Below are 27,735 nucleotides of genomic sequence, written 5' to 3'. Positions count from 1 at the left end.
GGAAAGACTCATAATGCTGAAACATCCTGGCCAATAGCGACTTGAAACGATGAAAATAATACATCTCTTTTCTGCAACGTATAGTGTATTTCGCCACAACAGGATTCACAAAACCGACCATTGACCCCACAATATCTCAACATAAAATACGCCCCGCACATTGCCCTGATTAGGCAGAGCAGGCTGGGCTAATCATCCACGTGTCCACGCACTCGTTAAGCTCAACTGCGCGGCTCACCATGTCCAGCTCATCAAAGTCCATAGCCCGAAAGACCTGATAGCACTGACTGCCATCAGCCAAAGCCTGTAAAGCAATATTGAATCAATGACGGGGGCTACATGTGGCACCAGACTATCATACAGTATAGACTTAAAAATGGACAATTATATAAAATGTTCAGCATTTCCTAATTCGATCAGAATTAGAATTATAACTAGACAGTTAATTTCCCAATTAGATTCGAAGTGGAATTACTGAATGCGAGCAATCTTGGAAATTGGATTACATTCCGACTAAGAAAGACGGACAACAATAACCAAGTTCACTTCGTATCAAACCAGAGTCCATTGTCAAATGTCAATACACCAAACTTGGTTCGTTTCGCACTATACAGTTCTACCGTATCATTTACAGGAAAACCAGAAATTAGATTAGAATTAGTCTAATCAGACAATAGAATTAAGTAGTTTACCAGCTCTGGTAACGGCGATGCAAAGGATGGTTTACAAACTCACGCTCATCGTCTTTACGCAAGTGGGGTTCGAGCCCACGAGCACAGTGATGAGAGAGATTCCTTGCCTTTCCAAAGTCTCTCTCATTTGCATGAGAGCTGTGGGTAGCTCGCCCTGATCTCGGCAATCGTCACAACTATGTATAGGTCGAAGAAAGTTTGAGCAGTCGTAAGACTAATGAGTGAGAGTGTTTCTTACCCGTCGGTCATCAGGACAGCCAACCTCTCCACGCCTTGGATGTTTACGCGAGCGCCACGTTTACGAGTGAACATCTGGTCCCGGGTATACGAAAGTGCGTCGATAAGACAAGTCCTGTCTCTTAATGACTTTTTGTTGAACCTGAAATGATATTTGGAATCGTAATGACACTGCACGGGCTGTTCCCATTAAGCCTCCACAGTACGAGACGTGGTCAAAATGGTAAGCGTTGCTACTCAAGTATCGAAGTATAGAAGTGAAGTCAGTAGGAGTCTGCTCAATCACAATTAATATTGGCGATTTCTACGTAAAGTGCGAGCATAAAATGAATGCTCTATAGAAACAACCAACGTCAGTATTTTCGAAAAGTAGTTTTGATCGACAGTTCCCTTACTTTTGGCAGCAGTGATTCCTAAACTTTTTACGCGTGTGGCACACTAGAAAAATCACAAAACCCTCGCGCCACACTTAGGCCGTGAAAAGTTGCTTCAATAAAGATGGATAAGGTTTTTTATATGAACAGAACATTAGAACAGAAAGGCGATTGTAGTGTTGACAAACATAACCACATTTCATCATTAATTCCAAGCAGGTTCTCTCATTATCAGCTTTAATTTCAGTCAAAACGCCGTGTTTTCTTAGCCACGAGGATGCAAATGTTAACATCATTTCGATTGCTTTTGTACCGATCATGGAATAGGATTTGGAAGCAGGCAGCCAAGACTCACCCGCTTTCGCTTGTATAAACAGCCTTTTTTAAATGAAAGGGGAATTTTCGTAAATCAATTAACCTTTCTTCTGCGGAAATATTCCTTGATTTATTACGATATAATTGGTTTTATTGTCGCATGGGCATAAGCGCCTTTTATGATCTTCAGGTTTTTTTACAGTTCTTTTCTAAAAACTCAAAAAGATTCGTGACACACTTGAGAATCCGTGGCGGCACACAGTTGGGGAAACACACAGAGTTAATTACAAGAGGCCTCTTCGCGACTGCCGTAAAGTGACCAATGAAGATGCAATCTTCGCAAGTACATGCAGCGATTACTGTAATGGCTTACTCCATGTGGTTTCATGGCCGATAACACAGAAAGGCAACGCATGATGCAACCGTGTCCCAAAACTGATTTCGACTTATCAAAATCTAAATTGTAAAGACTACGGGTGGTTTGCACATGCACATTAGGACTCTTCAAAATTGACTTTTTTTCTCAAATCGTACTGGCTACTTGATAAAACTGTTAGGTTACCAATTTTAAGCCTACACACCAAATTTGGTTCAATTCCAACCAGAAGCCGCATTGCCAAGGTTACCAAATTTGGTGAACATCGTTTCTATAGACAACCTAACACTTTCATGGGTTGAACAGAAAATTTTCAAATTTTTTGTTATTTATTTTTAAATATTATATAGAAACTTTCTTCTCCTGTAGCAATGCGGCTACTGGTTGGAATTGAACCAAATTTGGTGTGTAGGCTTAATTTTGGTAACCTAACAATTTTATCAAGTAGCCAGTACGATTTGAGAAAAAAAGTCAATTTTGAAGAGCCCTAATGCACACATGCCGATCAATCCGTGAACACCGATTAAACGTCAGTAATCGGCTGGTTTCCGATGCACAGATTACGATCAGCCGCTAATCGGAATATTTTATTCAGCCAAATGTTATCCGCCGAGTGAGGTGTCTCAGAAGGCTATTTGACTGTGGCGAGATAGCGTAGTGGTGTGATCAACAGGTGCAACACCAATCGTTTGCGAGTTCGATTCCTACTGAGGCCGACTCCAGAATTCCTACCTAAGTGTTGGAGGTTTATCTAGGCTCCTCCTCGCCATGTGATCCGCGTCTTAGCGGTGTCTTGTGAAAGCCTAGAAGTGGGCCGTGCTACAAGTCGGTAAATACGAAATCAAAAATAAAAACAATATCAGCCTGGTGTAAAATTACCAATGTAGTCGAAACACCATGAATATCAAAAACAAGAAAGAAAAAAAACAAGGCTATTTGAGTATATTTCGACGAAGCATAAATACTTCGTTACTGATCGCCTCTGCACAATACTAACGCAACAACAGATTTACTTGGCGTAAGCATCCACGTGATCGATGATCGCCGCCCTTTCAAAGTATTGGTCGAAGTTCAATAGCGGATGTTGCGTTCGATCGAACGTCATCATTCCAATGCGCGTCGAGTGCTTGGCTACGCTGATGGGTCCACAGAAAGCTGCGAAAATGTCGATCGTTAATGTCTCGCACACTCTGGCCACAACTAGAAACATGACTTGACTAAATTATTAGAGTCTACAATTGAGTAACATATTGATATTGACATATATACGTATATTTTCGGCTGACACTCGATAGGAGTAATCGTCGGCAACTAGTAGAGAATTGGAAAAAACATTGTATATCAACAATCGTATCACCAAATATGACGTCACCAGCATGAAAATTAGATTAGAGTCCAGTAAAATTTGATTTTTTTTAAATTTTCAAACTTCAATAGCATCACTTCTACTGGTTGGTAAGCCAAATTGGATGTGCAGCGTTTCTTAGCCAACCTAACACTCTTATGAAATAACAGCAAGAATTTGAAAATAGTTATTTTTGAGCAATTATAATACTCACAGTTTGTTATGGCTTTCGCCAATCTGAGAAATTTTGACAAATTCGGACCAACGCTCGCACTCTTGTCGAGGAGAAACAAGACATCTTTGGCATTCGTGGCGGATACCTCCTGCAATAAGTCGACATCAGTTATCTATCTTTACGCATAACTTAACTCCAGTTTGGCTATAGACTGTGTCAATTGCATTTCCCAAGGTGTTTTCTATGCGTATCCCGTGTTAACCGAAAAAACTTACCTCCTATCTGAAGAAACCTTGGAAGCAGGCTACGGGACTTCAATATAGGCCTACCATCAAATAATACTTTCATATTGAAACAAACCCAAACAATATCGACTGAAAATAGTCAGTGGTAAACGTCAGTAGTAAGTATGCAAAGAGCATTGCATATCAACAATTGTATCACCAAATAGGGCGTCACCGGCATACCCCTGACGAGTGTCAGCCGAAAAGATTCGGGTTTATTTCAATATGAATAGACTATTCAATTATCTCATGTTGTGATATATTTAAAATCATCAATTTGTGTCACCAATCAATGAGATCAGGAACCATTGGCCTATTGTGCACTAGGCCTGACACTCCCGAGACTTGATAATATGAGATGGCGAATGTACGGTATTCAGTTCAATTGACGACTGTTAGTCTTGGCTGCATGGTAAGTAGTAATTATAGGCGTATTTAGTTTGCTTTATAGACAACCCGGCTGTGATTGTCGCGTTCAGTTACCTGCGACTGCGAGTCCAAAGAGTCAACCCTCGTCTTGCTTGAACCGAGCGTGCACGGCCTTCCCGCCATCCTGACATTTCCATTCGAGTCCACGTGATCGTCAACACAAGCAGTTACGTTGGTGCTATCTTGTGGCGGTTTCTTAACACAGCGAAATACCCGATAATTATACTGATAAAGCTCCAAAATTAGTGCATATAGATGCGGTCATTCTCATTCAGGAGCGTAAGGAAGGAAAAACAATCATTATATAGGGTTCAGGGCGAATCATATCAAGTCGAGAGCAATGCTGTTGGTATCACGATTTCAGCCCAACCGATTGTATATTATCAATTCGCCTATAACAGGGGTGGGCAAACTGCGGCTCGCGAGCCGCATACGGCTCTTTGAATCTTTGATTGCGGACATTAATGATTGCACAATGCACAATTGCACAATGCACATGCACATGCGTTTCGCCATTTTGCTAGAAAATTTCAACCTGATTATAAAAAGATACATTCTATTACGTATTATCAATATGCGTATATTGTTTTCGTCGTGTTTCTCTCCTTATGCGGTTTACAACACTAGTAAAATTTAGGGATAGGTGGCTTAGAGGGTTAGAACTTTGCAATTTAAAACTGTCGAATCGAGTTCACATAAACGTTACACCCGCAACAATGGTGCATGGCCAATTGGTCATCAATCAATAATAACCAACCATGAACTTAATATATCTCGGTTAGCGAGCGCAGGACGCAATCGTATCCGTTCTAAGAATGGCGAACACGTCTACTCCATTTGTATTGTAGGCTAGCAATAACTGCAGAGAAAATGTCGTTGAGCGATAATTGCAAGATATGAACTGCTTTGATGTTATATCAGCCTGATTTAAAACACCTTGCAGCCTTGGTATCACCACACAATAATAAACTTCATTCCATAGCCTATACATTCCGTTGAGATGGAATAAATTTGTATATTTTTAGTTTTGGTGTTGTGGCTCTTTTAAAACCAAGATTTTTGATATTCGGCTCGCGCAGGAAGCTGGTATGCCCACTCCTGGCCTATAATATCGATGCGATATCACGCTCTGAAAGAATTATCAATATCGGTCAGAGAACTACAATCCGCGACTTCTGGACTGGGAATACCGATCTATTTCTCAGAACTCACAGATGTCCAATTCAGCTTTTCTAGTCTATTTCATGTCCATTGTCCAATAGGGCTTATTTTCTCAAATCGCACTGGCTACTTGATAAAATTGTTAGGTTACCTAATTTAAGCCTACACACCAAATTTGGTTCAATTCCAACCACCACTATAATAAATAATTAAAGAATTGGTCACCGTAGATACTATTTTATTCATAATCCAAATTTTTCGACGGCAATAACTCCGCTTCCACTGGTTGAAATTGAACCAAATTTGGTGAACATCGTTTCTATAGACAACCTAACACTTTGTTCTCCTGTAGCAATGCGGTTACAGGTTGGAATTGAACCAAATTTGGTGTGTAGGCTTAAATTAGGTAACCTAACAATTTTATCAAGTAGCCCTATCAAATGAGTGCGCTCTGATGTTTTGTAAATGCGTCTTTAAGCTAGATGCAATATCTTTAGATGTAGGTCGACTCCCATCACAATTCCCATGAGGTGCGGCGATGTCACTATTTATTTTTGTAGTGACTGAATTTTGGTTTTATGTAGCCCTATCACTCACCCTTCCTTCTCGTGGCTTTGAGTGGCCAGCCTCCAGTTTAATGGATGCAGATGCGATCGTTGTCAGAAGACTGGTTGCCAGATAGTCCGTTTCAGTGCATGCTGCGGACATTTATTACGTCGTAGTTGCCATACGAGAATAAGTATGATATGCTTACGTAGATATTCTTCACTGACTCCCGTGCAGTTTTTGCCACCATTGAGGGCCGGTATCATGCGTCTGTAACGTTTATATCCGTATATATTTGTTCCGCTCGGGCCGATTCTGACACAGCGTCGATCCGTGTACCAAGCCACCCACAGGCAATCTGAAAAAGACGAAATCTGACCCAGTGGCTCCGCTTTTGCCCACCGCTAGACCGAGAGGAGTGATTAATTGACTATTCCACCAGACAGCTGGGAGCTAGTTGGACAGCTAGAAAATTTTCTGCTTTGCCAAATTAGATTTGAATTAGAATTATAGCTACGAAATTTTAACTTACTGAACTCATGAAAATTGAGTTCAATTCCGCATTAGAAAGAAATGCAATAAAATCAAGTTTAGTTCATCAAACCAGACCTCATTCTCATAAACAGGAGAATTGTAAATGTCTGTAGGCCTACACCAAGATTAGCTCATTTTACGCTATACGGTTCTCGTGCAGTGTTTTCCTGAAAACCAGAATGAGAGCATGGAAACATTTCACAAATTAGATTAGAATTAGATGACCGACATTTCGCTCTACAGTCTCCTTGAGAGATTGGTTTAATGTCGTATACAGAACGCGCCAATGATCGATGTGATTACTTTGTAAAGTATTCAAACACTTCGTCAAAATTCAAGTAATGAATGATAAGGCGTTATAACCTAATTTGCATCTACTGAACAATCCTTGTCTTTTGCAGCTGCCTCAATATTCTCAAGTTTTGATATGTAGGCCTAAGTAGCCTAATCCGAGAAGGCCTACAAGAATGAAAGAATAAACATTGAACAATGTTTCTTTAGTTACCTCTCGGGTAACGCTGAACTACATCGGTGATCCACTCCTCTTCGGTCGAAAATGCCTTGCAGAAGTTAGCAACCAGAATGACGAGAATTTCGATTCTCATCTTTTACTGATCGGGAAGAAATACAGTAGCCTATACTCTACAATCCTTTACGAATAAGCAACTAAGGTGAGGGATGGATTGATTGACTTCACTAAGTCTGCACTGTGAGTCTTGTAGTATCTTGACTTGAAAATTACATAACAGAGACTGACATGATGGCGAATTGCAATGCCTAGACAAGATACAGTTCTTATAAACTTAGCTTCTGGATATACTTTCTATCGACGTATGCTTGTGTTGCCCTGCTTCGTCCAGCAATCATCATCTCGACTAGCACAATTCAGACTTTGGTGAAGTTTTCATTGCATAAATGTGAAAATGATTCACCAGATATTATGTTCATTATTTAGGCAACGTTATCGGGCAATCGGAATTTGGTAGTTTTGATTATGCGTAATTCGTATATCTAACCTTTCGAGCTGACGTCTGCTTTCTGTAACTCAACCGTTTGGTTGGAAGCACACAACACTTGTTCATGTCAACCTGACCAACATCAAAACACCCGAAGGCCAAGTTTGCAGTGAATCATTGCAGGCAATCGCGAGGGAAATTTCGACAGCATCGCTAATTATAATTTGGTGAATTCCGAGCCTCGTGCCGGTTTTAAATGAATGTGTTTTTAACTTTGTGAAAGGGGCGTTTCATTGGAACAGTGCAAGCTATGACCAGTTGACCACCGACCGTTTTAAATCATATAGGCCTGCTATGCAACGCTTTCTATGAACCACCAAAATCAAATCGGCGGAACTTGTCTAGCTCCGCTCTTTATATCGGTAGTCAAAGTAGAAAGTAGCCATCCCAGGTAGGCCTACAACTAAGTAAAAGTAGCATTGTAAACACATCTACTATGTACCATAAGACGCATAGGTAATTCGAAGTCAAAATATAAGTAGCAGAGATGAGCGGATTTGAAATTTCTATGTCCTAATCCAATCCAAATCTGAACCTTCAAATCCAAATCCAAATCTTAATCTATAACTTTTTCATATTCAAGTCCATGTCCAATCCTAATCCGATTCCAACTAGAAATTCAGAAAAAATACGAATTTATGCAATGGAGGGATTCGAAAATTTTCTTTCACAACCAATTATTCACTTGATTCAAGATAATTTAGTAACCATAAGTACATTAATAACTGATCTGAATAAGGTTTGTCGCCATTCTCCCAGAAAATAGGTAAATCCAATCCAAATCCTAATCCGTTCTGAAAAAAATGTATAATCCAAATCCAATGCAAATCCGACAAGATTTCACAAATCCTGTTTTTTCAAAACCTAATCCTAATCCATGCTCATCTCTGATAAGTAGGCGACTCTAAGCCTAGTTCTGCCTACAAAAGGACAAGTGTTAAGTAGTAGAAAATCATAACCGGATAAATGTCAAGTAGAAGCGGTTATAATCTCTAGTGTTACCATATTTTGCGATCCAAAAAAAGAGGACACCTTTTACAAATCACAATATTTATAATATAACACGAGAAAACGGATAATTTGATCATCTTTACAGGAAACACTGTCGTGTTGAGACTGTCGACTACATTTTTACAACCCCACTCCCGAAAGAGCCGCTCGAACGTCCGCATTACATATTTCGCGTCACTTATGGCGTTTCTAAAGTTGTGCCAGTCACAGCTATAGAAGACGAATTGACAAAGGGTATTTGGGCGTCCTCGAAGGGCATTTCCGATTTTCTGAAAAAGGAGGGCATATGGTAACCCTAGTACTGCATAAAGTAAAGAGTAGCCTACTTTGTTTCTGTAAACCTTTGCCCGACTTCAATCATTGTAGCAATTAGCAATTCAATCATACAAATCCGATAAGTTTCAATATAACAGGTAGCCACGCGAAAGTGCCTAATTAGTCAAAAACCTCTCAGAATATAACTCATCACGTTTCGCGTCACATGTATTACAACCGCAAAAGAAAAACAGTAACGGCAGCGCCACAATCTCGCATGAAAGTGTAAATTTTCCAAACGGCATAACACTCGATAAAACGAAGGCATTTCGAGGAATATGAATCAATTCAACGAGGGAATTCTTTCGTCTTTCCAAGATATCTGGATGCCGGGCCAGCGCATTTGAAGGCAGCTCTCGATGAGCGTGTCCGAAGTCCGGCCCCCGCTGTCCTGCCAGTCCACGATCACGGCCGCGCCTTCGTGGAAGTCGACCTGCGACAAAGCGGATGCAACTTGCAGTTTGTAAATTAACGACAGATGACAAGAGCCCAACAATATTAATGAAGACCTATATATTTTTGGGCAGACAAAGCGAGAGTGGTTTTGCGGGCTTTGAAGGGCACTGTCGCGGGCTTTGAAGGGCACTGATTCCGAATATGGCCTTAGTTTTTTCAAATTGACTCTAGTTTTGGAGATAACCCATGGGGTTATTTCTACTAAAATCTCATATTTTCGCTGTATGAGATAAAAAATCGGCTAAGTCGTACTATAAGGTTCAAAAATTCATTATACTTGTTATTTTTACACACTGAAGACTGCTTTAAATCAAAATACAGCAGCGGCATTATATTTAGGGGTAACCGATTTATCGTAGTTGGGGACTTTCTCGGATATCATGTGCATAAATAAACTACAATCATATATATATATAAGTATTTACCTAGATACTCAAATAACGTTGCATCAATTCAATCAGTTTTATGTCAACTACCTACTGTAAATTCAAAATAAGCTATTGAAATATAATAGTAATAATTTATAGTGAAAAAAAATTGTTTCTTGTACGATTTTTGCTTATAAGCAATTCAGGGCAGTTTCTCGAAAAGTTCCAGCTATAGTCTGCCATAATATATTAAATATCATCTGCCCTGATATCTGTCACTTGTTGCTTTGATGTCTTGGTGGAACCTTTCCCCTTGCTATTCCCTTTAATCAACAAGATGACCAGGAAATATATTAAAATGCTTGAGCACATAGTGAACTTTAATGCTCAAGTTGGCTCCGAGTTTTCCTTATGCAGGTGCCAATTTTCTGACCAACTGTTTGTAGTTGGGTGCCTTGTGGTCTTCCAAAGAGTTATATTTGCATCCTAAAAGAAACTCTGAGCTCCTTTTCTTGGTATGAAATTGGAATTTTTCATCCGTATTCGAATTTGAGGCCCCTTAAAGATACCAGGTTTGAACTTCTCGTTTGATAGGGACATGTCAAAATTTGTCAAAATTTTGTCAAAATTGTAACGTTAGGTCAAAATTTGTCAAAATTTTTCATGAAGTCAAAAAATTTTTAGACGTCTGCATTTTGTTTGTATCGTAGATTTTGCACTGTCAGTGAACTTATAATTTGATATTTTACCGCTGTTAGCCTATTTTGTAGGCCTATACCGTTGTAAACGGCTAATCGTATGCTCATTGTGAATCATAAACGGTCAAATAAAACAAATAATAGGTAGACATGGTGTTATGGTCAACGTACCGCAATATCCTAACTGAAGAAAGACTTCTTGTGCATTGCATCATTCTTATATTAAGAAGCGCCTGATGAAAAGACAGAGTGAAGCAACACGGTGTGTCACCAGCACCAGCAGTGTACGCACAACCTGAGTGTTGTCAGCCAACAACTGCTGCTGTTGAACGTCCTTGGCAAGCTTCTTAGTAAGGACGTGCACTTTCTACCCAAGAATATAGGAAAGTATCTCTCGTTGTACTACAAAATATTTTAATTATTTCTACCATAATACATATTGTAACCACTGGAATTCTTGATAGGGCCAGATTTCGTTAAAATATTGTTTTTTTTTTCATGTAAAAAGTTGCCTGTTTCTAAGCCAAAAACGCTTTTTCAGGCCAAACTACTTCGTTAGGAGAGTCAGTTCCAACCAGAAATGAAGATAAGTGGTACAATTTTAACATTATGTGGGAAAACACCGAATTTGCATACGTTAGGTCAAAATTTGGTCAAAATTCAGTTTTTTTATGTCAAAAAAAGTCAAAATTTGGATTTTTTAGGTCAAAATTTTCTTTTTTTTAGGTAAAAAAAAAACCCGCCCCATTGATGACGATATGAGGGTTCTTCATGGTCAATTATCTATTTATACGCAGTATAAAAGTAGAAAAAGGTACGATTTGCTTCTTACCAAATGAAATATTCAGGGTAAATACAGTAATTTTGGGAATTTTTAGGGGTATAAGTATCATCTAAACTAGAGCTAATCACTCAAAACTAGCGTGATATTCGTAATCAGCAACCTTGAAAACCCCAGAAACGACTCCTACATGTTCATCCAAAAAAAATTTTTACATTTTGTTTATCGGTTGGCTAATAATATTGACTCAATCGATATCATTGTTTGAAAGAAATATTGGTGTCGGACATTAGAGGTAAAATATATCAGTAATTTCCTCAACGTCAGAGCATGGTAGTAGGGACTCGGAACTATAATTTTCGACTACAAGACTGTCAATATTGATCTATTTCTTATAGCTGACAACGTTACAAGTGTCTGGATGGCAGGGTTGTAACCAAGTCACAAGGCTGCGAGTCACAAGTCAATCTCAGTTTTATAGTGTTGCCTCGAGTCAAGTCGAGTCATTTGCAATTCACAACCGAGTCAAGTCAGAGTCGGAGTCATGATAATATCGAATGGTTCGATTTATAATATACAAGTTTTCCTCACTTTTAGCAGTTTCTGGTCGCATTTTCAAGTACCAGTACTAATAGACGAAATCCCAATGGTGTGGTTACTTTACTAGTCTTCGAAATTACATTGAAATGTCGGTCTTGGCCGTCTGAGTCTCGAGTCATATGACTTGGCGGTTCGAGTCATGCGTAATGACTCGAGTCCAAGTCGAGTCAACACACAGATTGACTCGAGTCGATTCATTTCCGTATTTTAAGAAAATGACTAGAGTCAAGTCGAGTCAAAACAACCCTGTGGCTTACCTTGCTGTCTCTGGAAGACTGCATGAGCCCGTTGTAGTGATAAACGATAAATGAGTCGGGTGTTGACTTCTTGTCCTGATCAAAAGAGAATTCTTGTCACATATTCAACCATTTGAAAAATGTAGAGGGGTTTGTAACGACTCAGCCCCAATCTCTTGCGAGTTGACATCTTTTTTTTTTAAATGAGACTTCTGAAATGAGCTTCATGCCGCAACGACCATAGCTTTAAAAGTGGCGCTCTGAATAACTATATCACGATATGATTCTGTGTTCGTGAAATATCACAGCGCCATAAACCAAGCCCACTCATTAACGACCAGATGTCTCGCGAGCAAATAACATAAAAATATACTATTGATGCGAACAATTGTAGCTTGATTTGTGATTCAACTCCGCCGAGCGGATAATAATAATCGAAAATGGCAGCCCCACCTCGTTAGCGTAAAATTCCTCCAAAAACTTTGACTGCAAAATGATTCCGAGATCTTCCGGATCCAATTTCTCTTGAACTATCTTCACACTGTCAACGCATTCAGAATTGCGAGCGAGTGTAACATCTCACTTGATAATCAGTAGTTCTAATTCTATGATTTTTAGTTAACGTTTTTTATGCAAAACTAGATCCAGAATAGGACTCCTTAAAATCGTCACTATTCTGTAATTCAGAAGAAACTAACCATGTTACTTCTACTTGAGCACCCATGATTTGCGGTACAAAAGCAACCCCAAAATATCGGTATCGATACATACTATTCCGGCTCGGAAACGAGATCCAATTTCACCATGACGTCTTGCAGGAGAATGGCGGCGATGAATCCGTTGTCTTCCGGGTCGTATTCCTGGAAAACTTTTCTGGCCACTTCGTACGGGGACTCCTTGGCCACCAGTGTGGTCTCGTTCGTGAATAATAACGTCAGGTGAGTTTCGCTACCGATAATCCAAAGAGGATACCTGCAATCACAATTAGATAATTTTCTGTTTTTCCTAATTAGATTAGAATTTGAATGATAGCTACAGTTCTTTTTCCCAAATTAGATTAGAATTAGAATCCTAGCAATACTTTTTCCAAAATTCGATTAGAGTTAGAATTATTGCAGTACAGTTTTCCAGGGTTGTAATGCGTCGGGTCATTTTTTCAAAATACGGAGATGACTCGACTCGAGTCAATCTGTGTGTTGACTCGACTTGGACTCGAGTCATTGCGCATGACTCGAACCAAGTCATATGACTCGAGACTCAGACGGCCAAGACCGACATTTCATTGTAATTTCGAAGAATAGTAAAGTAACCACACTATTGGGATTTCGTCTATTAGTACTGGTACTTGGAAATGCGACCGGAAACTGCTAAAAGTGAGGAAAATCAGTATATTATAAATGCGAGTCATTCGATATCACCAGAGTTATAAAAGTGGGTTTAACAAGACTTCAACTGGAAAATGAGCATTCAACTCAATGACTTGGACTCGGACTCAAGTCATAATACCATGACTTGGACTCGATCCTCTGCTCGCTGACTTGGACTCGGACTTGCCTCGATGGTGAATTTAAAATGACTCGACTTGTGACTCGGAGCCTGTTCACAAATTAGCAAGAATTATCTGGTTGTCCAGGTCTGGCACTAGCGTCAACAGTCCACGGACTCGAATTTGGTCGGAACCATACCATAATAATGAAACTCACTTGGGCCTCTTCAGCAAATTTCCTACACAACAATATCGAAACTTTTCCAAAAGCGTCAAAAAACCAATATCGCACTGGCACGAAATTCCCCGCAATTCTGCAAAAAAGACACAGTCACGCATCAGCGATTCGATTCTTTCATCAGTAAAGCCAACGTCTCCCGAATTGGCAAAATGAATATAATGCAATGGTGTAAGTTGCAATACTTCCTCAAGCGGTTATGTATTTTTAGACTAATTCTACCTCAGCTTCCGTTTTCTAGGCAAAACTAGACCCAGAATACTTAGTTATCTACTGGAAGTCTCTACTTCTACTCGTAGACTACTCGAGTAGAAATTTAAGTTGCTTCTAATACTTGAGTGCCAAAGTCTTCTTACTTGGATATCTCTACTTGTACTCGAAAAATTCAAGTTGCTTCTACTACTTGAGTACACCAACGATAACTACTTCCACCACCTCTGGTATCAGCACACTCACCATTGTTGAATACTAAATTCATATGGAAATAAATCAGAATATTTGATATTTTCGGGTTTTATTGCAATATCAATATGAATGCATTATTCAATTGTAAATTGGATTTCTCTACCTTCAAGAAGCTGTTTGCATACTTGGCGGCATAGTAGAGAAAGTAAATACGGTCAATAAAAACCCACTCACCTAAACCAGAGACCTGCTTCACTCCATCCCACACGTTAGGCACCGCTTCGCCACAAATCATCAAGTTGATGAGACTTTGACTGTTTGGACCATAACATAGATGGTAAAAATATGAATAACAAATCATCCCAATACCCAGCAAGTTAAATTCTATCTGCTGAACGTACCTGCCATGTCCATGAGTGCAATCAATAAGGCTTGTTTCTTCAGGGTCCATTTCCTCACGGATATTACCTATACCCTGCCATGGAGTAAATAATTACTACACGATTCACTGAACTAGTTAGATTGGTTCTACATCAAATAAATGTGTTTTTGTATTATTTCGACCATGCTAATTTTATTGCACTTTTTCATTTCCACTAATGTCCGTAACTTTGTACTACATTTCTCGTATGCTGCGATACGACCAATTTAGGTCTACAGCCAACCACAGTGGAATAAAGTACCAAAACTATCGTTCTCGTTGACAAATGAGCTCTTTTAGGCAAGGAGCGTGTAATTCAGTAGGCCTACTCGAAAAACCACCCCTCACAAATCAAGTCGAATCATAAGAATTAATAGAATTAATACTCTAGTCAGGTTCGAGTACTGGAATCAATGTGGCCAGCTCTAGAAATTATGACAAAAACTGTTTCGAAATTCACCCTGAAAAGGAACAGCGTCAAGCTACTCACCCGAGATAAAATAATAGAATATAAAAACGACAATACACCAAATTTCTCATTCAGTTTCTCGTAGTTGGCGGAAAGCAACGACTTCACTTCCTCAGACGATGAACACGAAATCACGCTGAAAGTGAAATCACGGTCAGTTCTTGAATCTATAAGGGGCCTGATATACATCGTTGGAGCACAGACCTGATATATACAACATATCCATCACGACTAGTAACAAATTAATGAATCGATTCAAAATTAGATATCTTTCAAATTCCGAATTCATCAGTTTACATGGATAACCACTTACTCTCAGACTTATACAATTGTCAATTGTCAACTACCTACTGATTTTTTGAGTCGTTCTAGTTCTAGGGCAGTGGTTCTCAACCTTTTTGGCTTCTGGCTGTGACTGACCTCCGCGGACCCCCTCAAGTTTTTGTTCAAATTTTGCTCAGTTATGGTGCGACCGTTATCTGTCTTGTGCAAATATGAACTGTAGGCTTGTGATAAACAGCAACAAAATGACTTTTCGTGAAAATAACATCGTACTATTTATGTAGAAATTGGGTAGACTGAAGTTATTCTGAACGACATATTTCCTTCATAACATCAGCTGACAACGATATAAAGTTCGATCTCTGTATGACTGCTGGAGCGTGAAGCCCCTGTGAAAATTTCAATACATTGCGGCTCCATTACGGTGGCGTTCTGAAGCAAACGGCTGCGGCTAGAATTTTTTCCGTTTTACCCTTCAATTTGAGACCACATCATTTTTAGAGTGCGGTGCCCCTTTAAAGTATCTTCTTTATTGCCATGAGTAACAAATATATTTTATAACGAGTCAACAAAATGCGCCTTGTTATAACAATAAGAATTCAAGAATAAGAATATATTTTCGGTAGGCCTACTACTCACCTGAATCGAGGATGTTTAGAAAAATAGTTTGAACTTCCTTCATCACAGTGAATGTCAGATTCTGAAAAATTATCGGCAAAATAAAACTAGATAATTCTAGTTGTCGAATTAGAACAATTACAGCGAAATGCCGGTAATCTAATTCTAATCGAATTTGTGAAATGTTTTTAAGCTCGAATTTCAATTCTTATCGAATTTCTGGTTCTCCTGTAAATGCTACAAGAAAGCTGTATAGTGCGGAACGAGCCAAGACTGCTGTACACTAGGGTTATGTAGAAAAAAAAATCAAAATTTTGTGTGTCCTGTAGTCACAAACGATGAACTTTTGTGTCCTGATTGCAAAATTACCAAAAGTTAAGACTGGTTAAACAAAAACCTCCCGCACAAAAATTTTCCAGTTTTCATGGTATGAAGGATAGGCTTTTTTCGTAGATACAGACTATATAATATATATACCGATACCGACTGATTTGAATTTAACTGACACAATTCCAGTTGCGAAGATTTAAAACAGTATTTTGGTAAATTTTGATCGCTCATATTGAATCATTTCTATCGTTTTCTTGCTTACAGTCAAAATTAAATGATTATTAAATAATTATTAATTTCGATTTTAGATGTAGACTGTATAGATCGTTTAATTTCAATTTCTCTGACACAAATCGAACTGGTTGTTCGAAAAGGCGAAAGTAGAACAACTCAACATATTTTCAGCGGTCTAGAAAACCGATTTGAAAATGAAAAATGAAAATTTGAAAATGTCATATTATATGTGACTCAGCAACTGTTGATACTGGGCGGCGGGGCGTTTTTGTGAAACTGCAAATTGCAGTGCTGAGCAAGGGTTTTCATAAACCACAATACATTGGTTGCCAACATAATATTATCGATTCATAAAGCATATATCAGAGTTCTTCAATCCAACATCCTCAACAAATCCAACTCTCAGCTACAAATTTGGAGATGATATGGTAAAACACTACGACAACTTGGTACAATCCATCAAGCCAGGATTTCAAATGAAAATATTAGAATACCGAGGATGGAGGGATGATTTTAAGTTTCTCTATGTGCTGTGCAGAGCATGCCGTTCTTTCAGAGAAAATAGTAGATCACCAACAATCAAATGGCATAAACTTTCATCTCTACGCAGTGCGATATGGAGCTCAAGGGCTATAATTCCGTACTTCCAAGTCCCCAGATGGAGAGTAACTCTTGCGATATCATGCTTATTCCTCGCAACTGCATGTCAGGAAGCCTGGTATTCTAACCAGATGTCTATAGATGGAATATACTGGAGCCCGACCGTTTATCGGTTCGCCGATAATATCGGGACAATTTCACACTTTGACAGAACTATCGGTATCAGCCATTGAAGCTGAAAAATTATCGGCAATTCTCTTGATGTCACAACATGGCGGTAGGAAGTCAGAAAACTATAATCTTTGACCGCTAGATTGAGAATATTGATATATGTCACAAGCTTACACTCGACAGGGGTCCAGATGTAGCCTTTCTAGTTTATTTCATGTTCAAATACAACAATGGCTGTAAAGATGTTCAAGTAAATGCTCTGAAGCTTTGAAAATGTGTCTATGTATATCCAACTTCTTTTGAATATCGGCTGAATGTGTTGGGGTTCTCGGACAAGGTGTGAGATATTGGTTTTATCGGTATCTAACCAAAAATCCAATATCGATCGGGCTTTAGAGTATACCAAAAATTATCTGCTGCTATTTTTGCGCTCGAATGTCCAGCAGCGACAAAGTGCCTTAAAATCCCATTGGAAGTCGGATATTTCCGTTGTAGATGTCCCTGGCACTAACATAATAACAGAAAGAGAAGTCAAATTGATGGATGAACTTTACCAGAAGTACAAAAGGACATATATATGAAGATTAAATTTGCAGCAAAGAATACCTTTGAATTGTAAATTTTTTCTATATTTGGACCAATGTCAAAAATTGAAGTTGGTTTGTGCGGGACATTTTTTTCGATTTGAACAAGATGATTATAATTTTTTTAATTTGTACCAAAATGCGCATCAATTCCTGCTACAGGCGAAATTTTTTTTTTTCTAGTCATAACCCTACTGTACACACATTTGCTATTCTCATGCTCATAAGAATTATTGATGATTTGATGATATTAACGAGCTTGATTCAATGTGCAAGTTTTCGCGAATTCATTAATTCTAATTTGAAAATAACTGTGTAGCTGTAAGTCTAATTCTAATTCAATTTGGAGGTTTCAAAAATTTTCTAGCTGTCCAGTGTCCAAGTCTGCATAGCGTAATTAGTTGCACAAGTCAGCAAATAAATGCGCAATACAAGTCTAGTACCTGGGCTCTGCAGTGAATGCGTTTCTTCCTTTGTGAATGTTACCAAATATAAGTTTTTACGTTCTCCATCTCCTCTTGACGAACAAAGTTCAAGCATTTCTCGTAATGTGCGTAGAAACACTTCTTTTCTTTCAGATTCTTAAAAAATTGGAACTTTTTACTGACAAACACTTGCACCTGGACATCACTGTTGTTCAAAAATAACTTCTTCTTTTTTAATTTTACTGGTCATTCCATTCCACCGCTTATCAAGCTTGACACAAAATTTCCTTAAATTTCCGGGTCCGAGAAAGAGGACCTATAGAAGCCTATAAACAGGAAATTTGTTCACCCAACTCTGATCGCAGGTGAATTGACTATAAAAGGGTCAATTTTTAAGACGATGCTCTGAAAACCGATTTTTCACGACTCTTTGACCTTATTTTAGTGAACTTTCGTGGTAGCCACAGTCCACAGAATACGCCATTGTTCACGTGATTTTTGGCCACGTCTGGTAGCCGGTTTGAATATATATCACTGGACGTTCTAACATTTTCACTCACTATAGTATGTCGTACATCGCACCCCCTATGTAGTTAGACTCATCACACAACTGATTTTTTTGAATGCGCAACTAAACCTAGAACTACTCGCTTTCCAAAATCAGCCATTAGAATTAGAAATAGTCAAAAAAATGTAGTCAGTTGACCATCAAGTAACTAGATTCGAAGTTTATACAAGTCCGGGCAATAAATCAATAAATGGTTCACCTTGTAAATTCTTGTAATCACACTCGACAGCTTCTGGCAGTTCATCATTTGACGGTGGGGGATTGAAGAATAAATTTTTGATGAAAAACGCTTGAACTGGTACAATAACCGCACAAGGGCCGCCCTGGTGTTGAGTCAAAGCACAGCATTCATCCGAACTCCATTCGAAACCTGGAAGACAAGTCTATTATAGCTTCAATCACAGCACATTTTGTAGTCTACCAGTAATGCTATCTATACCTCTACGCTCTATACCGCATAACTGCAGTTGCAAACTGTTGAATTTCAAGTTTCATAAGTCACAACACTTTGGAAATGGCGTGAGCCGTATTCGAGTGTTGGGTGGTGAACTATACTTGGGAACAAACCACTGCTATGAACACTGTATACAATGGTATATTATAGGGGAGAGTGGGTAGGTATGGGCCATTGTTGAGGTGTGGGCCACTGCCATATCTGGTGACTGTGACATCACATATGCTTTTCAAGCTGTGTGATTGTTAGAAAAAGGCTCCAGACTCACCCATGTTACTCACAGCCATGAGGTCAGCGGAGTTTTTGACTCAGCTAGAGATATATAATTTTTGCGGTCTAAAGTAAATTTATTTGAAAATAGGGAATTTGGGTTTGAATCCACATATGTGCATGTTTGGATTAGACTTATTCATGGTGTGAAAGCTATAGAAATATGCTATCTATAGAGTATAGTTTTAATGGTTTGTCAATCTCTCGGATCTTGAAATTATGGTAAGAATCCCCAAGATGGAGTGTTTGAGGTATGGGCCTTTTAGCAGATTGGGGTATGGGCCGGCCCATACCTCAATAGGCTGGGGTATGGGACAGCGTAACATATACCTGAAATCAATATTTGATTGATCCTATTAAATATATTTATCTCTAGAATTCAGAAGGTGTTGGTCTTATCCCTCCCATATACAATCACTTTAAAGTCAATCATGAAACCCATAAAAAGGCCAGTTTTCATAATCAGATCTGAGCTTGGCAATATGAAACGTTAAAGCATGGGAGGTATCAAAAAGAGAACCATGCCGTCAGTACAAAATTGGTAGAGCTACATTAAACAGGTATATGGAAAAACAGGGGATGAGTCTCACATGAAAAAGATTTCAAAATCGTTTTCCAATACTGTCTTTAATGAAGAAGAGAAAAGTTTGTTAGCACAGTATGTCATCAACTCATCATATGTTTAAATATGTATCATGGTTTGTCACTCCCACTTAAATAAGAGATAGAGCTGTGACATTTGGATTTGATGGGGTAGTTGAGGCGAAAGAAGCATGATTTGATAGTGATTGTCACGTTACATATTTTTAGTTATCTTGTTTCGTTATGCGTTATGGCTTACGATCATTACGGGAATTGAAATATATGAATTGTCCACTTCCAGCCCAGCTTTATATCAGTATATACAAACTGTTGGTAACTGTGACAAGAGTTGAGGTTTGGAGGATATGAATGGCATTTATTGATTCAATACAGACAGCGGCCCATACCTCACCACCCCCCGGCCCATACCTCGCAGCCTATTTTTTATTTACAAAAATGATGTATTGTTACAAAATTTGATGTCACTTCCAAATACATGGGTATTTTAGCTTAATTCTACCAGTCATAGTTAGTTATATAACTAATGATCGTACATACCGAAATTTAGGAATATTAGACCAAGTTTGGCCAAGTTATAGCTTTGTAAGATTTGGTGGCCCATACCTACCCACTCTCCCCTAATATTTATCACATGCAACGTATATTGTTCAAAACTCCAAATAGCAGTCCAAAACGTCAATCGATTAAATGTACGGTATCTAACCATACAAAATGTGTTAGTATCATAAAATTAAGGTATGATGATCACAGTTATTTGCTTTTGGGCATAAATTTTAATTTGTAAAAAACATTTGAATAAATTTCAAAATTTGTTGACATTTCAAAACTCAAAACATATTCTGGATTCAATGAAATTTGATTTGAATCTTAAATCCGGAACGGGATTTTGATCTGAAAATATTACATCCGCACACCTAAAACCCTCCATAGTGGCAAAGTGTTACCGAGTTCTCCTAAATATCAGCAAGACGCATATATACAGCCTTTGAATGGCAAACTCACCTTGAGACCATCTTTCTAATATTGCTTCACTGTGCTTGTCACCCCAAACAATGCTCAAGAGATCATTCCTGGTTTTATCCGTATCATCCATAGCCTTTCAGCGTATGTTATCAATGTAAAAGTGCAAAATCCAGTAAGTAACTTCCCATTTTATCTTTCCGCCGCTGTGAAGTTTTTTGCACATCTGCTTCTCGAGCCAGACAATGATCAGGTGAATCATTGTGAATGTGCATTGAGAGCACTAACTTTTTCCACGTAAATAATAAGTTGCCAGATCCACTGAGCTATATAAACACAATCACAATCACAATCACAATCAAGTTGTACTACTGTTTACTATTCGATTCATCATTCTAAATTATATTTTCAGTCAAGTTCAAACAGAAATTCGATTCAACTGCCTTCAGATGGGCAGTCGTGCGCTGAGAGAAAGAGACAGGATATTTTTAGTATGCTCCATCGAGGTGCTTTGACGATGGAGATGTTTATATAGCTCAGTGATGGAGATGCGTTGCAGCCATTGGTAAGGTTATCATGTCTGCACCTGTGCGCCGCCTTAATTTTGTCCTCTATGCTGAGCGCCTAGCATGAAAATTGCAGACAACAGTTTTACTTTCAAGTCTTTAGTCTGACCCGGACGGCGATTGAACCCAAACCAACCCAATACTTGCAGATCAAGAATATTACTTTATCATGATAGCAAGACGACATTTTATTAGCTATGCATTATTAACCAGAGGTGGTCAAAGTAGTCACCGTCGCTACTCAAGTAGAAGTAGAAGTAGCGTCAGAATTTCTATATTCAAGTAGAAGTACGAGTGGCGATTTACCAATAAGTAAGTAGGTATTCTACGCCTATTTTTTCCTAAAAAACTGAAAACTGTCAAGTAGAAGAAGAAGTAGTCTAAAATCGTAACTACTTAAAAAGTAGTGCGAGTCGGCAAAATCTACTTCAAGTACTTCAAAAAATAGAAGTACTTCAATATACTGACCACCGCTGTTATTAACCTACCGTAGGTTAGTAATATCATAGCCTTTATAAAGGCTATGGTAATATAACGCCTTTAACACTCGAGAAAAAACATCTGAGGATGGAGCGGTTCTCAGTATAAGCTCGTGTAACAAATAAAATTATATTCATTTGCAAGTGAAAGGTGTCAAAGCTGATGATAGAAAAGTGTGGAACATCATCTCGCCGGCTATACCCGCCAGTCGTCGAGCATCCATATTCAAGACAAAATACAAGCAATATCTACTGACCGCAATCTTGGGGTGTTTTGATCTAATAAAATAAACAGTAAAATGATGATTGAGAGACCGTGCACTCTGAGAAAATTTGAGATAACACGGAATGTCATTATGGATTTGAATGTAATGCGTTCATATTTAACCTATTAATTATAAGAAACATATATCATATATCCACGATTGGGTAGGAGCAATGATATATATATGTACATATATCATTGGGTAGGAGAATGGTTAGAATGCCCATGACGTATTTAGGAGGCCGTATTTACTATTTTCCGCTTCGCTGCGTCATTGTTGCATAATCACAAAATCAATGCCGAATGAATCAATTACGTTAGTTACATAACAAGGGCGGTTATACCTATAAGAAGGCGTACGTACAGGTAATTCAAGAAATATTGCTCTAAAATTCGCTGCGTCCAGCTGCGCAGTATTTGTCGTATAAATCATGGCGTCAGATGGCATGAAGTTCATCAAGAAGATTGCAGATAACCTACTGACCAGAATACCTTCCGGCGAAAGCGTCAAGATCAAATCACTGTGGGAAGAGCAAACTGTCGTAATCTACTTTCTCCGCCGATTCGGATGCCCGATATGTCAATATCTATCTCGACAATTGAGCAAAATCAAGCCGCAATTAGATGAGAATAATATCAGGCTAGTTGGCGTTGGACCTGAAGAATTAGGATCGAAAGAGTTCTACGATGCGAAACATTTTGCAGGTGAACTCTTCTACGACCCTGATAAAAAAAGCTACAAAGACATGAATTACAGAAGATACAACATGCTGAACGTTTTGGGCGGTGCTTTGGGAGCAAAATCTCGTGAACTGGCAAATCTTGCGAGCAAAGAAGGGATCAAAGGCAATTTCAGCGGAGATTTGATGCAAACCGGTGGAATGCTGATCGTAAAGAAGGGCGGTGAAGTTTTGTTAGATTTCAAGCAGAAAGATGCGTCGGACCATCTGGATAATGAAACTATTCTGAAAACTTTAGGCATTGATGCAGCAGTAACCAGCACTGATGAATCTGAAATTCCGTCGTGTGACTTGAAATGAACAAAGAGTTTTACTCTGGTGACCACGTGTTGCGAGAAGTTCTGAAAATTCAGAAGTGTCCTGTACCCCACAAAGCGCTGTCCTTTCACTTATGAGATATCAGATTTTAATGCATAATAAATAAAATACCACACAAGAGGCTGTTATGGACTTTGAGTAACCTATATACTGTACTTTGCTGCTTTCCAAATATTGTAGTTTCTACATCAAAAGTAGATCACAAACTCTATTACGACACCATGCAGGAAAAACAAATATATCACTTCAAAATTTGATGTTTTATTTCTCTACTTAATGGACAAGGGTTCAACTTGTTGCATTTTGTAATTGAGATGTATAAAATTCGAATATACTTGGCGGACCGTCAGGAAACTTGCCACAGACCGACACCGGTCCACTGGTTGAGAACCACTGCTTTAGAGAATGTACCATCAAATACAAAGGCGAGATAGCGCAGTGGTATAATCCGCGGCTGCAACACCAATGGGTGCGGGTTCGAGTCCGACCGAGGTCGAGTTCCGATATCTAAGTGTTGGAGGTTTACCTAGGCTCCTCCTCACCACCTCATCCGCGTCAGCGGTGTCTTGCAAAAGCCTAGAGGTGGGCCGTGCTATAAGTCGGCAGTTACGGAAAATAAGAAGAATATCGGCCTGGTGTAAATGACCATAGTAGTCGACAAACACCATGAATACCCCAAAACAAACAAACAAATACAAAGGCAGGTACCAGGTAGAGTCAATGGTTTTGTAAGAGGCAGTCTTCGCTTCTACGACTTTAAGATTTCATCCACAATGGCATTAACAACGTCCATGGTTTGATCATTCTCTAGCACTATATCAAAATGATCCAAATAGGAATTCAAAAGCTCTTCGTAACGAGAATTCAAGAAACCAATTTTGAGGCACGTTTTCTGATCTAAAACTCCATCAGCCATTGTTACATCACCCACCATATCGCCGAGAAGGATTACGCTACTGCGATTTTGTGTCGCATCAATCCATTCTTGATCGTTTTCTAAGACACTACCATTTTTGTTACAAGTGTGTATCAAATCTCCTTTGTATCCAGAAAAGTGTTCCTCACCATCAAATTTCATGTAGTTTGCCACTAATTTTACACCATCGCAAATCTCATCTTGTTGTCTCAATACTTCTTCAATGACATCTCCAACACCAGCAGAAAATATCAAAAACGGCACGCCACTACCTCGTAATTTAATCACAAGATCATTAAATCCGTCACGCACATAAACATGTGAATCAGCAACCATCTTTGGGAGATGAGACCTTTTTACTTTGGCCTTCATAAAAAGATCAGCTCCATTTTGAGCCCAATCGATCATGTGCGGTATTTTCTCTTCTTTGGTGAGACCTTGGTCGAGTTCTATGGAGTAATACTTTTGATGCATTTGTACGAGTTCAGAGCGTATTTCTTCTGGCATCAAAGGATGTGATTCGACAATATCTGTATAACATGACAAGCATCAGTAGAGATGTGGAACGTTTACTCAGGGTTGTAATGATTCGAGTCATGACTTGACTTGAGTCATTTTCTTAATCGGAAATGACTAGACCAAGTCATATGACTCAAGACATTCTGCATGATTTGATTAGGTCTTTTGTATCGGGACCGATACTTGAAAATGGTCCAGAAACTGTATTTTATCTGTTTTGATCAACATGTTAAGAGTGAGAAAATGAGTATATTATGAATGCCAAGCCTTCGATGTCATCCCAAGAGTTCACAGAAGATAGTTGAACCTGACCTAAACTCGATAATGAACAGTGAGCACCATGACTCGGACTCGACAGGTTGCTACTTGACTCTGTAATGAATTGAAAATGAGTCGACTAGACTGAACTCAAAACTATAAAAGTAAAATTGACTTGTGACTTGGTTACATCCATGCTTTTACTCCTTATTTTTACAGACAAAAAATTTTAACACCTGGGCATGAATAAAACATAAAAGTGGTTTTCAGGTTTGATACCAACACAACAACAATATCAGTGAGAAATCACTATCTCTTGAACAGAGGTGGTCAGGGGTTACTCATGAAGTACTTCTACTTGCCAAGGTACTTGAAGTAAATTTTGCCTATTTGCACTACTTCCTCAAGTTATGATTTTATTCTTCTTCTATTTGACAATTTTCAGTTTTGTAGGCAAAACTAGGCCTAGAATACTTACTTTTTACTTGGCGTACTTGTAAATTGCTACTTCCACTTGAGTGCCGTCGATGACCACTTTGACTACCTATGCTCTTGAGCACTTTTGGGTGGTTTTACATGAAAATTCTAATATTGCTGCTTGCCGACTTACACTAGTTACTCAAGTGGATATGCTTTTAGAATACTGTTTTAGACGAAAACAGCTTACTAGTAGAGAGTGAAATTGTCATGACAACTGCCAGAAATAGCTCCTGTATCATGGAACAGAATACTTTTTTGAAAACTGCGTACTTGAATATTGTAAAATACTTGAGGTATGCCTACTTTCTTAGTGACCGCTTGTGATATTTAGGCAAACGGTTTATACCAAGTAATAAAGATGGACTTTATATGATGAAAACTGGCATTGTCAGACAACTTGGACTAGCAGACAGTATGTGCCAGGGTTGTAACCAAGTCGCAAGGTTCCAAGTCACAAGTCAATGTTACATTTATAGTTTTGACTCATGCCGAGTCATTTTGAATTCACCACCGAGTCAAGTCCAAGTGAGGGGGCAACGGGTTGAGTCCGAGTCATATTGTTGAGACTCAGTTTCAACTCACTTCTGTGAAACTGTTGGGCTATATCGAAGACCTCACATTAACAATATACTCATTTCAGTAGGCTACCACACGTATTTGATACATTGAACTAAAGACTTACGATGAGACGATGGAATTTTTTTTCCAAGATGGCTGTATTTGGTGATCGTCTTGTCAAAGTCGCTAATAATCTGGAAAACGAAGTGATCATATTACTTTTTGGACTGTCGGATATTTATCAGAAATCAGAGTATGCTATTATGTGATAATTCCTTAAAACTCCTCATCAGTTATTAGAATTTTTTATCAAGTCAATGCACCACAACATTGCGATATAATGAAAGTTGAGTGATGTATCTATGACAAAATTATGTGCCTGAATAACACAATTACAGATACAAATGTTCTTCCCAGCCCTGAATACATTCAATTTCAATTTATTACTAATAATTTCACCATTTCAATACACCACAAGGCTGTGATACAATGAAAGATAAGAAGGCGTCGAAACGACTTGGAGTAGTCTTTGAAATCAGACACCCACCGGACCTAGGCCCATGGAGGCATGCGCAGTGCGCACCGAATGAAAAGTTTTATAATACCAAATCGTCACTCAAATAGTAAATTAGACTATGCTGACGACGAGTATACCTTATGAGTATCAGCAGGAAATATTCAGGTATATTTAGTGATACGATTGTTGATGTTTTGTCAGTTCTCAACTACCGTACGTGCTAGTACTTGGTGATATGATTGTTGACGTTATTTTCAATTCTCTAGTAGTTGCTGGCAATTGCCCCTGAGGAGTGTTAGCCGAGAAAATTCAGGTTTATTTCAATATGAATATATTGATCAAACTACGTTAGATGAACTCAATAAGGTGACAGTACACCAATGAGTAGGCTACTAACCTGCAGTCTGTGTGGACCATCGGCAATAAGCTGGCTGATTTTTTGCTTTACTAATTCTTCATCCCCCATAAAGACGTGACTCTGCGACAATGCAGATTTCAACTCCAAAGATTGAGCCATTTATTTTATTGTAGGTCTACCGCAGTAAGATGCATGTATATAAGGGAATATTGAATCTGTCAGAATAATCAAAACAGTTGATGGAAATTCACATATCACAAGTATTATCGGTGGAAATCAGTGATGGACAAGAAGTCATTGGAGATACTCAAGTTAGTCAAGTACAATGGTGTATATCTCTAAATTACAAGTAGAAGTAGCAATTTTGAATGTAAAATAAGTCAGTATCAAGTATGCAGACTTTGCTCAGTCAATTGTCATCATTGTGATAAACGCAGAATGATATACGGTGCCACAAATGTCTTCAATACCGTACTCAAAACCACAGTATCATATTATTACCACTTCTATCGAGTCAAGATACCACAAGAATTGCAATGAATATATGATTTCTGCACGGCTATTTAATAACAAGATGTTTAATCGTAAAGTTTCTTTCTAATCACTTCGAGTGAAACTGATTACCACATATTAGCCTTCCTGCGAATCTCTTTCAAGCGTTGAAAGTCCACTATGGCTGGGTGCAAACATTGGC

General features: G+C 38.6%; 4 protein-coding genes across 4 annotated transcripts in view; 1 reads left to right on the top strand and 3 right to left on the bottom strand.

Annotated features, from left to right (window-relative positions):
- Window positions 1-67: 67 nt before the first annotated feature.
- Window positions 68-7,152, bottom strand: LOC145443082 (uncharacterized). Its single transcript, XM_080321077.1, has 9 exons — window positions 6,974-7,152; window positions 6,143-6,292; window positions 5,986-6,086; window positions 4,282-4,422; window positions 3,554-3,662; window positions 3,008-3,149; window positions 931-1,071; window positions 736-868; window positions 68-304 (listed from the first exon to the last, which is right to left on the bottom strand). The coding sequence occupies exons 1-9, from the start codon at window positions 7,071-7,073 to the stop codon at window positions 170-172; spliced, it is 1,152 nt and encodes a 383-aa protein (XP_080177203.1). The 5' UTR covers window positions 7,074-7,152; the 3' UTR covers window positions 68-169.
- Window positions 7,153-8,953: 1,801 nt separating this feature from the next.
- The window catches only part of LOC145443073 (ubiquitin carboxyl-terminal hydrolase MINDY-3-like), a 41,066-nt gene continuing 22,284 nt past the window's right edge, over window positions 8,954-27,735 (bottom strand). The window contains exons 2-13 of the mRNA XM_080321069.1: window positions 21,110-21,287; window positions 18,980-19,150; window positions 18,231-18,368; window positions 15,890-15,950; window positions 14,990-15,104; window positions 14,480-14,553; window positions 14,313-14,392; window positions 13,653-13,749; window positions 12,721-12,921; window positions 12,403-12,490; window positions 11,971-12,045; window positions 8,954-9,243 (exon numbers count right to left, since the gene is read on the bottom strand). Coding sequence (XP_080177195.1) covers window positions 9,094-9,243; window positions 11,971-12,045; window positions 12,403-12,490; window positions 12,721-12,921; window positions 13,653-13,749; window positions 14,313-14,392; window positions 14,480-14,553; window positions 14,990-15,104; window positions 15,890-15,950; window positions 18,231-18,368; window positions 18,980-19,150; window positions 21,110-21,200 — 1,341 coding nt within the window. The 5' untranslated portion in view covers window positions 21,201-21,287 and the 3' untranslated portion in view covers window positions 8,954-9,093. The remainder of the gene's footprint in view (window positions 9,244-11,970; window positions 12,046-12,402; window positions 12,491-12,720; window positions 12,922-13,652; window positions 13,750-14,312; window positions 14,393-14,479; window positions 14,554-14,989; window positions 15,105-15,889; window positions 15,951-18,230; window positions 18,369-18,979; window positions 19,151-21,109; window positions 21,288-27,735) is intronic.
- LOC145443099 (prostamide/prostaglandin F synthase-like) lies at window positions 22,649-23,553 on the top strand. Its single transcript, XM_080321102.1, has one exon. It carries the CDS (start codon window positions 22,809-22,811, stop codon window positions 23,415-23,417), a length of 609 nt encoding a protein of 202 aa, XP_080177228.1. The 5' UTR covers window positions 22,649-22,808; the 3' UTR covers window positions 23,418-23,553.
- On the bottom strand, window positions 23,677-27,677 carry LOC145443092 (7-methylguanosine phosphate-specific 5'-nucleotidase-like). The gene is made up of 3 exons (XM_080321089.1): window positions 27,081-27,677; window positions 26,291-26,360; window positions 23,677-24,881 (listed from the first exon to the last, which is right to left on the bottom strand). Exons 1-3 carry the CDS (start codon window positions 27,198-27,200, stop codon window positions 24,184-24,186), a joined length of 888 nt encoding a protein of 295 aa, XP_080177215.1. The 5' UTR covers window positions 27,201-27,677; the 3' UTR covers window positions 23,677-24,183.

Source organism: Botryllus schlosseri, chromosome 7 (genome assembly GCF_051294905.1).
Source record: "Botryllus schlosseri isolate E-star chromosome 7, Bs_hap1, whole genome shotgun sequence".
Taxonomy (NCBI): Eukaryota; Metazoa; Chordata; class Ascidiacea; order Stolidobranchia; family Styelidae; genus Botryllus; species Botryllus schlosseri.
This window is presented reverse-complemented; position numbering and strand designations above follow the sequence as displayed.